This window comes from Myotis myotis, unplaced genomic scaffold (genome assembly GCF_014108235.1).
Source record: "Myotis myotis isolate mMyoMyo1 unplaced genomic scaffold, mMyoMyo1.p scaffold_m19_p_16, whole genome shotgun sequence".
Taxonomy (NCBI): Eukaryota; Metazoa; Chordata; class Mammalia; order Chiroptera; family Vespertilionidae; genus Myotis; species Myotis myotis.
The window spans coordinates 10,776,903-10,790,150 of record NW_023416320.1 but is presented as its reverse complement, the minus strand read 5'-3'; the positions used below and the strand labels follow the sequence as shown (position 1 = coordinate 10,790,150).

Genomic DNA, 13,248 nt, shown 5'->3' with positions numbered 1-13,248 from the left:
CTCAAATCGAGCATAAATAGCGTGCACCTCCGCCCACCTGCGCCGCGTCTCCCATTGCCCCACCGACTGACACCTGCCACTTCCGAACCACTTCTTCAAAATAGACTCGCCCAGGCTGAAATCGACTTCTGCGCATGGGCCACGAAGTTTCAATCGCACTGTACGTGCGCGCCCGCATGTGGTATTTTGTGGAAGAGCCACACTCAAGGGGCCAAAGAGTCGCATGTGGCTCGCGAGCCGCGGTGTGCCGACCACTGGCCTATGGCATCCATTTTCTTCCTATCAACAGGTGAGCATCACAGTGCCAACCTCTCCTCCTCCCCTTTATTTAAACTACTGAATTAAAGTGGTTAAATCCACTCTTAGATTTGGAAGGTGAAATAGGCCAAAATTAAGGGAGAAAAGAACAAAAGTTATACTGAGGCATTTTGGCCTAAATCACATTCTACCATCTAATTTTTAGCACAATTCACAAGGTGGAATTGGGTGCTTAAACAGAATAAAACTGTACTTTGTTTTCTTATATATAATTTCCCTCAGCAAGGAATACCTAGTCAAAGAAAAATATGTGTTAGGCAGTTTGAGAAAAAATAGGTAGGTAGTACCCTTATCTAGGTATTTTACTTACCTACTTAAGAAATAATACTTATATGCATAAAAGATTAAGAATAATTTAAGTTAGTCAGCAACGACCTTTATTGAGCACTTTATCTGTGCCAGCCCTCAGTATTTTAAGGATGAGAAAATTAGAGCTGAAGATGTTCCAAGGCCAGAAAGACAGGAAGTGAGAGAGCTGGGATGAATGCCCAGATCTGTCTGACCAAAAAGCCCTTCCTTTAATCACTAATCTTGAAAGAAAGACAGGAAAGCAGGGAGAAAGTAAAGGGAAGAAGAAAGGCAGGAAGGGAGAAAAAAGAGATAAAAGGAACAAATTGTTTTATTTATGGCACTTCCAACATGTCATCTATTAGTAATAATCACATTACATTCACATGTCTTAATCCTCTTAACAATGCTATGAATTAGACACTACTCCCTGCGAAAAAGTAACCCTATTTAAAGATAAGGAAACTAAGGCATGATGAGATTAATAGTTCAAAATCACACTGCTATTAAATGGCACAATTCTAACCACGTTTTTCTATTATCGTCCCATGAGAAAAGGCCAAGAAAACAGTAAATACTAAGTACCATATATACTAAGAAGTCACGAAAGTGTCTCAAAAAAACAAGGTTTGAAAAGACTGTGCCCTACAGAAAAAAGAAAAAAGGTGGAAGGCTTGAACAAAAAAAAAGGTAAAAAGGAAGAAAGCATGTATTTTATAGAAAAGAGAATAAGTAGTGCAATTTAAGTAAAATAGAGAGCAATGAAATATTAGGCTGTAGAAAGAAGCTAGAGTAAATGGTCTCTACCATGAATATCAGACCAAGAAATTTAAGCTTTACATATTGGTGAGCAAATAAAAGTTAACAATGGGAATTTAAGAAAATGAAGTACTTCATTCAGGACAAAGAACCTTCTGGTTATGTGACAGAAAGTAAAAGCAGAGATCCCAACAATTGATAGACTATAAAAGTTTAGAAATTAAATGATGAGGGAAGCAGCTATGATAATTTTTTAAATGCTATCACCTGAAATTCAACATGTTCAAAACAAAACTCAAACTATGCAACGTACTGTTCCTTTCCCCTTACTCCCAACCCCTCCCCCCCCCAAAAAAATCCTCTGTCCTTTATACTATCCTAATTCAGTCAATGATACAACTATCTTCTCAGTCTCCTAAGAAAATAAAACATACTAACTTTGCAAAACAATGCTAACGAGCTTTAAAAATGTCAAGGCAGAAAGAAAGGCTGAGGGCTGGCACAGATAAGTGCTTGACCATGAATTGTATAGGTTGACTGTTCTCTAAGTTTCAAACTACCCAGGAAATAACCAAATAATTTTTTTAATGTAAATTTTAAGGTAAAATAGTGGATTCAATTTTAGATATGTGGCGTTTCTGGTGAAGGTACATCACACCAACAGATATGTCCTCAAGGGAACTGGACATGTACTGGGAAAGATTGAAACAGCAGAGTTAGATAAAGATTTAGGACTCATCAAAATACAAGTGATAGTTGAAGTTACTAGATTTCCAGTAAAAAGAAATTTAAGGACTTATGCTTCTGAAAATACAACAGACTAGATAATTGGAAACATTGTTGTGGAATGCTAAAATAAAATCAAAGGAAAATTTTAGCTAGGCTCAAAGTAGTGAGTCAGACTGAAGAAAAATACAGGTATGCTCAAGGTGCAAAAGCTGGAAGAGACAGGTGAGAAATAAAGAAGACTCCAAATGAAACCAAGAAACTTTGATTAAATTTAGCTATAAATCCTAGCTCTAGAAATCAGAGAAGAATCTTTTCCCCAGGTAATAATAAATATAAATAATAATGTAAATATACTGTCCACACTAAAAATGTCAACTCCTCAACATAAATGTTTAAAGGCTCTCTAAATTTTTAGTAACCACTAACATCCAAATTCCTATCATAATCAATCTAGAAAAGACAATATACTTTTATCATTTTATGATTTTAATTTTAATGAAATTAAATGTCAATTTTAGACCATTTAAAACTTCATTAAAATAGAGTAGGCAAACTTTTTCTATAAAGGGCCAGACAATAAATGTTTTAGGTTTCAAATCATGTAGACTTTGTCTCAACCACTCAGTTCTGCCGTTGCCCACTGAACCATGAAAACAGCCAAAAACAATATATAAACAATTAAGAGTGACTACGTTTCAAAAGCCTTCACTTACAAAAACAGGCAGGAGGCCATGGGCCATCACTTGATGACTCCTGGTTTAAATCATATGTCTTAATAAAATGTACAAGATAAATAATAACTCTACCTGAAACGGTTTTATAACCCAGTGTTTTCAGTATTTAAGATAAGAAAAATCAGACTACAAATGTATTTAAATTATAAGGGAATCTAAAAAACAGCTGGGGGGAAAGAGGCTGGCACTGCTGGCAGTGGCAGCAGCAGAGGTGTGATGGGGAGTTGCCTCCCACCCCTGAGGGCTCCCAGACTGTGAGAGGGGGCATAAACCCAAGTAACACTCTCCAGGGGTATACACTGCTGAATAATTTGTCCAAATGTCAGCCGCAATTCTCACAAATCCTTTCTACCTCAAAATTTTAAACATCTGTAAAAAATACTTGTTGTGAGAGTGGTTTACAATCATGACACTTTGACCTTTTGCTATGCACACCACAAAATTCAAGTCTCAAATGCCATGCAAGCAGGAAATCTGGATCATTCCTGCAGTAGCCATCTGCATGGTCCAATATCAAATATTAGTTCGAGGTGGCACTAAGTCATGTGTTACAAATCTTTTTCTGCAGCCTCGATAATTAGTTGTAATTTGCCTTTTCTAAAATGTGTTTCTTATGGGACATCTGGCCTTGAAAACTCCACCTACCCGCTGAAAAAATACTTAGTGTCTGGCTTTTTTTTTTTTCTCATAATATGAAGCACTGTATGGGTGCCATAACTAAGTCCAGACATTTTTTTAAAAATTAAATTCCAAGGACAGATGATGACTAAGAACCATTTACCAAATAAAAATGTAAAATAAACTTTGTTGCATTATAACTATCTACAGATTTCTAAACCAATCTCCCAAATATTTAAAGTACACAAAATAAATTTTCAAGGGAATATATAGCACTGGTCTACTTACTTCAAGAAACTACATTAGTAAGTTAAATTGGATAGTACAGGTTTGAATCAAAGATTTCATAAAAGAAAAAAAAAGATTTCAGCCCCATTGGTTGATATGACACTCAAAGATTGTACTTAAATTAGGAAATGATTTTAATAATTCATAATTAACCTCAACTAACTTAAAGAGATTTAAGTTATATTTAGGATACACTAAAATTGCCTTAAGTTCTCTTCAATTTATTTGGTTACAGAAAGCCTTCCCTAAAAATGAAAGGTAAATGTGGATTAAGGAAAAAGTAGTAAAAATGAATGACAGAGACACTGCTTTTCTGCAAGATGAAAGGGAAAAAATGTATCACAATTATGCTGCTTTCCAGATCTATTTGCTTCCTAGACCAGAACATTTTTGGTAGAAACTCCTTAAAATCAATACTACACCTTTATAATAAAACACTAAAAAGAAATGTGGCTCAGAGGTTGAGCATTGACCCATGAACCAGGAGATGACGGTTCGATTCCCGGTCAGAGCACATGCCTGGGTTGTAGGCTCGATCCCCAGTAAGGGGCATGCAGGAAGCGGCCAATCAATAATTATTTCTCATCACTGATGTTTCTATCCCTCTCGCCCTTCCTCTCTCTGAAATCAATTTTTTTAAAAGTCAGAAAAGAATCAGTTTCTGATGACAAAACCTCAGACAACAATGAAATTTGGTAAATAAAGGCAAATTCAATATATTTTTATCTTCTCAAAAATAATGAGATTTTCACCTCATTTAGAAATGTCACATAAATAAAAAGCCATGCGGTTACTATGCAAAAATTCAAAAACTGGACACAATCAGACTTCACTTCTAGTGGATATAGGTAATAGCAATCTATTAGGGCTATGATCAGATTAAGTGAAATTACTATGAAAATACCCCTTGGGATATTTTACCCAAATTTAAAGCATCCTTTTGCAATTAATTATGTTACTTAACAGGCATATAAAAATAGTAAGTATATAAGCTAACATTTATTTATGTAAAAGTTGACATATCCCAAAAGTTTAAGAAATATTCAAACACTAGTAACTAGAAAATTGGTTAACATAAACAAACAATAATTTCATACCTGCATTCCATCTTTAAGTTTCAAAATGCATTCCATTGTGTTAATGGTGATTACCACTGGTTCTGAGCCCAGTTTTGTCCATGGTACATGGATCCTCAATTCGTGAATATGTCCACTTAAAAAAGTGAATGGTAATTTCAGTTCCTTAAGACACAAAATATTAAATAAGTTAGTAAGTGCTTAATGTATTTTCATTCTAATATTCAAATTACTTTCTTAAAATAAAATGAAACTTCCAACACAAAAAGAGTTTGGCAATTATTGTTTATCAAAAAGTAGCATCAGTAACTTATTAAACTACAAAAACCAATTATGCAAGTTACACTTAACAAACTACTGAACCTGTCTAGGCCTGAGTTTCTTTATTCTGATGAATGGAAATAATATATGTATAATACCTAGTACATGATAAAGGCTCATATATGGTAGTGGGGGGGGGCGGGGGAGGGGAACAGTAGTCACCCTAGTAGACAGCAGCAGCACTTGAGATAACTGCAATGGTATATATTATTTAAAATATCCACCTAAAAATACGTTCCCAAGTGTGTTATAAACTACAAGTAGCATTATATGGCAAGTTGAAAGGGGGGCTGAAATAGAGAAAGGAGAATGACCTGACAAAATACAAGTTGACCAACTTTAACAAAAAACTTACTGAACTTTACTTAAAGACTGTACCTGGATACTATATGGTCCATAAATTTAAAATGTTTTTCTAACAGGTTTCCATTATTATTGGATAGAGGGTTAAAAATGAAAACATAATTGTCACTCAATCACTTTATACTAATTTGTTTCACCTCCCAATAAAATTTTTGTTAAAAATCAACAAAGGAAGAAAAAAATTATTTAGATTGTACTTCAACAAATTTTTACAGTTCTTGTAATTCTATTAATGAAAGTTCAAATAAAAATTATTACACTTATTCATTCATCCAACAATTGCTCACCTACTTGGTTTAGCAAGATAGCTAGTAAAATAGCTAAATATACATATAGGTAGTAGGTAAATTGGTTAAGACAAATAACTCCGGAGCCAGCGACACAGATTTAAATCTTACTCTTCTATTTAATCATCCCAATGACAGTGAGCAACTTGTTTAATGTATCTGTGACTCAGTTTCTTATCTGTAAAATCTGGATAAGAATAGTAGTATCTTTAAGGATTAAACTAATTAATTTGTATAAAGTAATTAGAATACTGTCTTCCTAAAAGAGCAATCATTATTTTTTATTATTATTGATTTCAGAGAGGAAGAGGGAGAGGGAGAGAGAGAAACAGCAATGATGAGAGAGAATCACTGATTGGTTGACTCCTGCACATCCCCACCACTGGGGATTCGAGCAGGCAATCAGGCATGTGCCCTACCAGCAACAGAACTGTGACCTGGCTCAGAGACTGACACTCAACCACTGAGCCATGCCTTTTTTAAAGGACAGAATATTAATCATCTATTTCTACTATTCTAATCAACCGTCAAAATTTTACATATTTCTCATTATTACATTAATTTTTAAGCTGAAATAATTTCAAGCATTAATCAACTGGCACAGATTAAATTTTGTTTTGTGTCCATAACAAAAACAAGGTTTACTGAATATTATTCTGTATCAGGTTCTGTTCTAAGAACTTTACCTGCATGCAACTATTTAATCCTTGTAAGAACCCTAAAAGGTAAATACAAATGAAGACTATGAGGCATGGAAGGTCAAGTAACTTCCCTGGTTTATCTAGGAAAGCAGGACACAAAACTTGAAAATCTGATGCCAAGCCTTGCTCTTAACCACAATTATACTACCTCTACACTCCCATTATGAGCACTGAATGCCTTTCCAAATACATCTGTATGAACAATGAGCCAATAACATTTCCACCTCTACCACTCCCTGATTTGTGTAACAACGATACATTTGTGAAATGGCTACCAAAGTTGCAGTCTACGGGCCAAACTGAATTTTCTCAGAGAGAAATTAAAAGACACCTGAATCCCTGGGTGAGGATTAACAAACAAAAAAAAGTTAAAGGAAAAAATTGATAAACTGGACTCAATAAAATGAACTCTATTCATCAAAACACACTTTTAAGAGAGCAAAAAGACATGCCACACACTGGGAGAAGATACTGCAAAACATATACATGCCAAAAGACTCATTTCCAAAATATATAAAGAACTACTATACATCAATAAGAAAAAGACAGAAAACACAATTTTTTTAAAAAGGCAAAAGAATCAGAAACTTTACAAAAGAGAATATCCAAATAGCCAATGAACAACACTGAAAGTGATCGTCATAAATCATTATGAAAATGCAATTTTAAATGAAATACTTACACCCACCAAAAAGTTTAAAATTAAAATACTAAGATGGTGTCATGGGTAAACACATCCTCCCACAACCACATCAAAATTACAACTACACTACAAAGAAAACCATCATTCAGAATTGCCTGAAAGCTAACTGAACAGAAGTCCTACAACTAAGGATTTAAAGAGGAAAACAAATCAAGACTGGTAGGAGGGGAGAAGACACAGAGGGCTGGGCCCACACCCATGTGTGGTAGATAAAAATTAGAATGAGTATCTCCACTGTGGAGATCACTCCTGAGGAGCAAGGGGTCCCAGCCCCACACCAGGCCCCCCAGCTCAGGGTTCCAGTGCCAGGAAGAGGAGTCCCCAGACTTCTGGCTGTAAAAAACAACAGGGATTGTGCCTGAGTGAGGCGCAGGGCTGCTGGAGTCACAGGCAGTTCCTCTTAAAGGGCTCGCACAGGGACTTATTTGGACTCACTCCCTCTGAGCTCCAGCATTTGGGCAGCAGGTTGAAAGGAACTATGGACATATGGGGAGGAAATGAATTGTCTGGCATCAGGGCCAGAGCTGGAGAGCAGCCAAACAGAAGTTCCAGCAGAAACCACTGTTCCTTTTCTGAGGACCCCACCTCCACCACAGAGCCAGAAAATGGGCACCGCATCTCAGTCTCCATCAACCTGGTTCATGTTCACCCCACCCTAGTGATTCCCTGCGACCCCACTCAACTTGCAGGCCAACCCAAGCTGTTTCTATTGGCTTACCCAGTGGTTCTCAACCTTCTGGCCCTTTAAATACAGTTCCTCATGTTGTGACCCAACCATAAAATTATTTTCATTGCTACTTCATAACTGTAATGTTGCTACTGTTATGAATCGTAATGTAAATATCTGATATGCAGGATGGTCTTAGGCGACCCCTGTGAAAGGGTCATTCGACCGCCAAAGGGGTCGCGACCCACAGGTTGAGAACCGCTGGGCTTACCCATATAAATGGCTTTTTGCTCATGTTTTAGACTTTCCTAAAATCTCTCAAACAAGCAGCATCTGGCCCTGGTGTGCTCCATACCTCTAAGTGGCCCCAGGCCCAACACTAACAGCAGCTGGCATTGGTTCACAGCTTAGTCTCACCTGGGCACTACCAAGCCAAGCACAAGTAGCAACCATCTACAGATCATTTTGTAACTCATGCCAGGTGGCTCCAGGCAAAATACAGGCAGCTGCTAACCTTGGTCTACACCTCCAGGGAGGCCTCAGAGCCAGCACACCACTGGACAGCTTCAGACCAAGTCCCAGTACCACCCAACCACCTCCACAATAAACTCATTCAGCTGGAACCAGAGCCCCGCTGAAAGAAGTACTATTCTGTGGGGTAGGTCCCTGCACAAAAAATCCTCCATGGTGGGTGGTCACCGCAACCAGTCCTTGCAGCTGATCAGTCTGGGATCATACCTGGAGTGCCCAGCTCAGGTTATTGGGGAGGCTGTGCCACTGGACCCTACAGAACAACTTCTACATAGAGCCACTCTACCAAGCCCAAGAGCTTCAGCAGAAACAAACACAGGGAGGCTGCCAAAATGAGAAGAGAAGACAACGAAACATGTATGCACCATACTGTGGTAGTTGAGCTTTGATTGCCATTGGCATATCAATGTAAGGTATTTACTGCCAGTAAGCACAGAGTCCCAAACAAGATGAACCCAAAGAGGCCCACACCAAGACATCATAAATAAAATGAAAAGGTTAAAGACAAAGAGAGAATCTTAAAAGCATCAAGAGCAATGCAGTCATTTACCTAAGCGGGAGCTCCCATAAGCCTGTCAGCTGATTTCTCAACACAAACTTTGCAGGCCAGAAGAGATTAGCAAGAAATATTCAGAATGATAAAAAGCAAAGGCCTACAACCAACATTAGTGTACCCACCAAAGCTATCATTTAGAATCATAAGACATATAAAGAATTTCCCAGACAAGGAAAAGCTAAAGGAGTTCATCACCACCAAACCAATATTACATGAAATGTTAAAGGGAGAAGAGGAAGAGGAAGAGGAAGAGGAAGAGGAAGAGGGGGGAGGAGGAGGAGGGGGGGGGAGAGGGGGGGGGGAGGAGGAGGAGGGGGGAGGGGGGGGAGAGGAGGAGGAGGAGGAGGAGGAGACGACGGAGGAGGAGGAGGAGACGGAGGAGGAGGAGACGGAGGAGGAGGAGACGGAGGAGGAGGAGGAGGAGGAGGAGGAGACGGAGGAGGAGACGGAGGAGGAGGAGGAGACGGAGGAGGAGACGGAGGAGGAGGAGGAGACGGAGGAGGAGACGGAGGAGGAGACGGAGGAGGAGACGGAGGAGGAGACGGAGGAGACGGAGGAGACGGAGGAGACGGAGGAGACGGAGGAGAAGGAGGAGAAGGAGGAGAAGGAGGAGAAGGAGGAGAAGGAGGAGAAGGAGAAGAAGGAGAAGAAGGAGAAGAAGAGAAGAAAGAGAAGAAGGAGAAGAAGAGGCCTTAGCCAAGCCAAGCAGCTCAGTTGGTCAGAGTATCATCCCAATACGCCAAGGTTCGATCCTGCTTAGGGCACATACAGGAGTTAACCAATGAATGCATAGGTAAATGGAATAGCAAATGTCTCTCTCTCTCTCCCTCCCTCCCTCTTCCCCCTCTCTCTAAAATCAATAAATAAAGGGGGGGGAGATCAAAAATATGAACAATAAAATGGCAATAAAGACATACCTGTCAACAAATGAATTTAAAAAAATAAACTAAGAAGCAGAACAGAAACAGACTCATAGATACACAGAATATTTTGACAGTTGCCAGATGGGAAGGAGGTTGGAGGGATGGGTGAAAAAGGTGAAGGGATTAAGAAGTACATATTGGTTGTTACAGAATAGTCAAGGGGATGTAAAGCACAGCAGAGGGAATATAGAGTCAGTAGTATTCTAATAACTGTGCATGGTGTCAGATGGGTACGAGCTTTATCAGCATGATCAATTAGTAAGTTATATAATGTCTAATCACTGGGGTGTACACCTGAAACTAATATATTATTGTATGTCAACTGCAACTGACAAATAGAAAATGATTAAAGCCAAAAAATAAAAGTAAATAAAAAATACCAAACATCAAATAATAATAAAACTGGGAACAACTGGGAGCCTTCATGCATTGTTGGTGAGAATGTAAATTGTTACAACCACTCCACAAAACTATTTGGCAATATCCATTAAAGCAACATCCATTAAAACTAAACTACAGACTACCTCCCAGATACACACTTAAGGGAAATTAATACGTATGTTCACCAAAATACAGGTACAAGAGCTTTGTTCCTAAGAGCTTTCTTCACAATAGTCAAAAGCAGAAGTAAACTGTGAATCTTTATACAACTGAATACTACAAGGCAATACAAAGAACAAGGTACCACTCATGCAAAAACATGAGTTAACCTTAGCTATAATGTTGAAGAAGCCAGACACATTTCCCATTTATTTATAATTCAAGGGCAGGTAACATTTGCCTGTGTTGATAGAAGTCAGAATAGCAATCATCTGTATGAGGGCATTAGGAGGATTATTAATTGTAAAGGGGCACAGGGGAGCCACTTGGGGTGCAGAAAATATTCTATGTCTTGATCTGGATGGTAGTTACACAGGTATGTACATATGTAAAAATTGAGCTGCCTACTTAGCATTTGTGGGCATAATTAATGTTGAAGAAAGCGGGAGGAACCAGAATATTATTTCTTAGTGTTAACTCTAGATTATTCAATAACAGTGGAAAGAGTGAGACACAACTAAAAAGTATTGATAACTGTCACCATCAGATTAACTCTTTCCTTATCCCCTAAAAAACAACCGGTCTCTAACTCTTCTGAACTTCCACACGTCTGTATCCTCAAACCTAATAGAGTTGCCTGACATACCTTAGTACTAAATGAAGCAGTAAGTATATGCACTTTGAAGTTACAGTGCATTTGGATCAGAGCATCCTCACGTTAAAAAGAAACGAAACCAAAAAGAAGTGATTAAGAAAGAAGTTTTCAGGCCCTACCCGGTTTGGCTCAGTGGATAGAGCGTCGCCCTGCGGACTGAAGGGTCCCAGGTTCGATTCCGGTCAAGGGCATGTACCTTGGTTGCAGGCACATACCCAGTGGGGGGTGTGCAGGAGGCAGCTGATCAATGTTTCTCTCTCATCGATGTTTCTAACTCTCTATCTCTCTCCCCTCCTCTCTGTAAAAAATCAATAAAAAAAATTAAAAAAAAAAAGAAAGAAAGAAAGAAGTTTTCAGGTTTGCTGGCATTCTCAGTGTCAACTCTATACTTTGAGAATGCCACGGGCAATGTCATCTTTCCTACTATGAGACATAACTTTCCTCAGCATCTTGCTTTCTTTTGGACCCTTCCATTCCCCAAAGGGCGAATGGGAATGTATTGTTTTCTAGCATCACACAAAACCTAGCCATGTAAATTAGCATGTTCCATAAGGCCTGAGAACTGAGTAAATAAGCTGAGCGATTCTAACAAGAACAATGATATTGTTTTCCTATTTGAGGAAGCAACTTTAGGAAATCCGATTCTAACAAACCATCACTAACGACACAGCATTATATATATATATATATATATATATATATATATATATATATATATATATATATATATATATATATATATATTAAAGGAAGGTATCTAGTTTCAGGGTAGCCAAAACTAGTTTAACAGAAAAAAATCATTTTTAAAACATAAAGTCAAAGTGTAGGGAACAACGCATTACTTCTAAACAAGCTGCAAATGTGCCCAATAGATGACAACTACGCAGTTTACCTGTTCCAGCACATCCAACTTTAACTCGAGCTTGCTGAGCACCACATCTCCGCCCCATAGTGAAAGCTGCAGGTCTGACGGCTTCAAGTTCTTGATGTAGCGATTCACATAGCTCATTAAAATCGGAGTCACATAGGACTCCAGCATCGTTTAAGGTGCAGAGAAGTCAACGTCAGAAGCTGGAGGGGGTCAAGACAGAAATATCAGAAGTCATTGAGTCTGTGGTGCAACGAAGGGAAAAAAATAAAAATAAAAATAAAGGCACTTTTCGGGAGGGGTAGAAGAGGCCGAAAAGCAACAGTCCCCACCAAAGCGGCCGCTCGCTTCCTCCCAGAAGCAGAAACAAAACTCTAATTAGACTCTGTCTGCCGAGGAGCGGGAGGAGAGGTGGTGACCTGAAGACACCGACTCCCCAGGAAGAGAATGAAGTGCAGCGGGGCCCCCTCCGGCCGCTGCACCCCGTCACCAGCCCGGCGCCCCCGCAAGGCCGGCGCCTCCCAGAACCCGCCGCAGAACCACAGCCATAAGGAAACCGGCGCCCGCCCCCGCCCCCCGCCCTACTGCACCCTCGGCGGACACTCACGCCGGAAAGAACCGCGGCATCCCTTCCACCTCCCGGCACCTCAAACCCCGCCCGGCGGGAGGCCGCTCCTGCGCAGCGCCACTTCCGGGTGTGCGGTCCTGGGTGCTCAAAACAAACTGTCCCTCCACCGCCACCACGCGACTCCGCGGCGGGACCGGAGTTCCCAGGCGGGGCCAGCCACTCAGCGCGTCCTGTGGAGGGAAACTTCCTGCGCCCGGCTGGCCGACGTCCCCGCTCCGACGCCGCCGGCGGTCAGGACCCGGCTTGCGGAAGTGCCGGGGGCAGGTGGGCGGACCGGAAAAGGGGAGACACCCGGGACCCGGAAGTGGCGCTCCGCGGGGAGAGTGCCCGCAGGTGGAGGAGATCCGGTGGGGTGCTGGAACGCGGAGGCCGGAGGGCCGAGGAGGAAGAAAGCGGGCCCCAGTGTTCCAAACCCTGAAGAACAAGTGGCGGTTGTTTCTCTCGGGAAATGGAAGGCCTGGGAAGAGGAACTGGGGCTCAGTGGGCAGGACTCGAAGGCCGTAGGTTGGAAAAGCGGTGGCGGGGAGAGTAAATGTAGACCCGAGCTTCATTTGCTGGGGGGGAAAAAAGGTGGATGTGGAAAGAGAAAGCGAAGGACTGACTGGTGAAGGGGTGCGACTTAAGGGGATGCGTTTTGTAAACGAGCTGTGGCGTCCTTTTATTTCGGTGAAGACGGGGGTTGGCGTCACCAAGCT

The 13,248-nt window shown here is 40.5% G+C and overlaps 1 protein-coding gene across 30 annotated transcripts in view; it reads right to left on the bottom strand.

The window, feature by feature from the left end:
• Window positions 1-12,706, bottom strand: part of VPS13B (vacuolar protein sorting 13 homolog B) — a 613,015-nt gene extending 600,309 nt beyond the window's left edge. For 26 of the 30 annotated variants that reach the window (XR_004972424.1, XR_004972425.1, XR_004972426.1 and 23 more), the window contains exons 1-3: window positions 12,533-12,668; window positions 11,950-12,128; window positions 4,832-4,975 (exon numbers count right to left, since the gene is read on the bottom strand). Coding sequence is in view for 24 of the 30 variants with exons in the window: in XM_036337862.1 (XP_036193755.1) it covers window positions 4,832-4,975; window positions 11,950-12,096 (291 nt within the window). In the remaining 6 variants the exon portion in view is untranslated. Of the gene's footprint in view, window positions 1-4,831; window positions 4,976-11,949; window positions 12,129-12,257; window positions 12,387-12,532 lie in introns of those variants that run through there. The other 4 variants (XM_036337860.1, XM_036337863.1, XM_036337858.1 and 1 more) reach the window with 3 other exon arrangements.
• Between the last annotated feature and the right edge of the window lie 542 nt (window positions 12,707-13,248).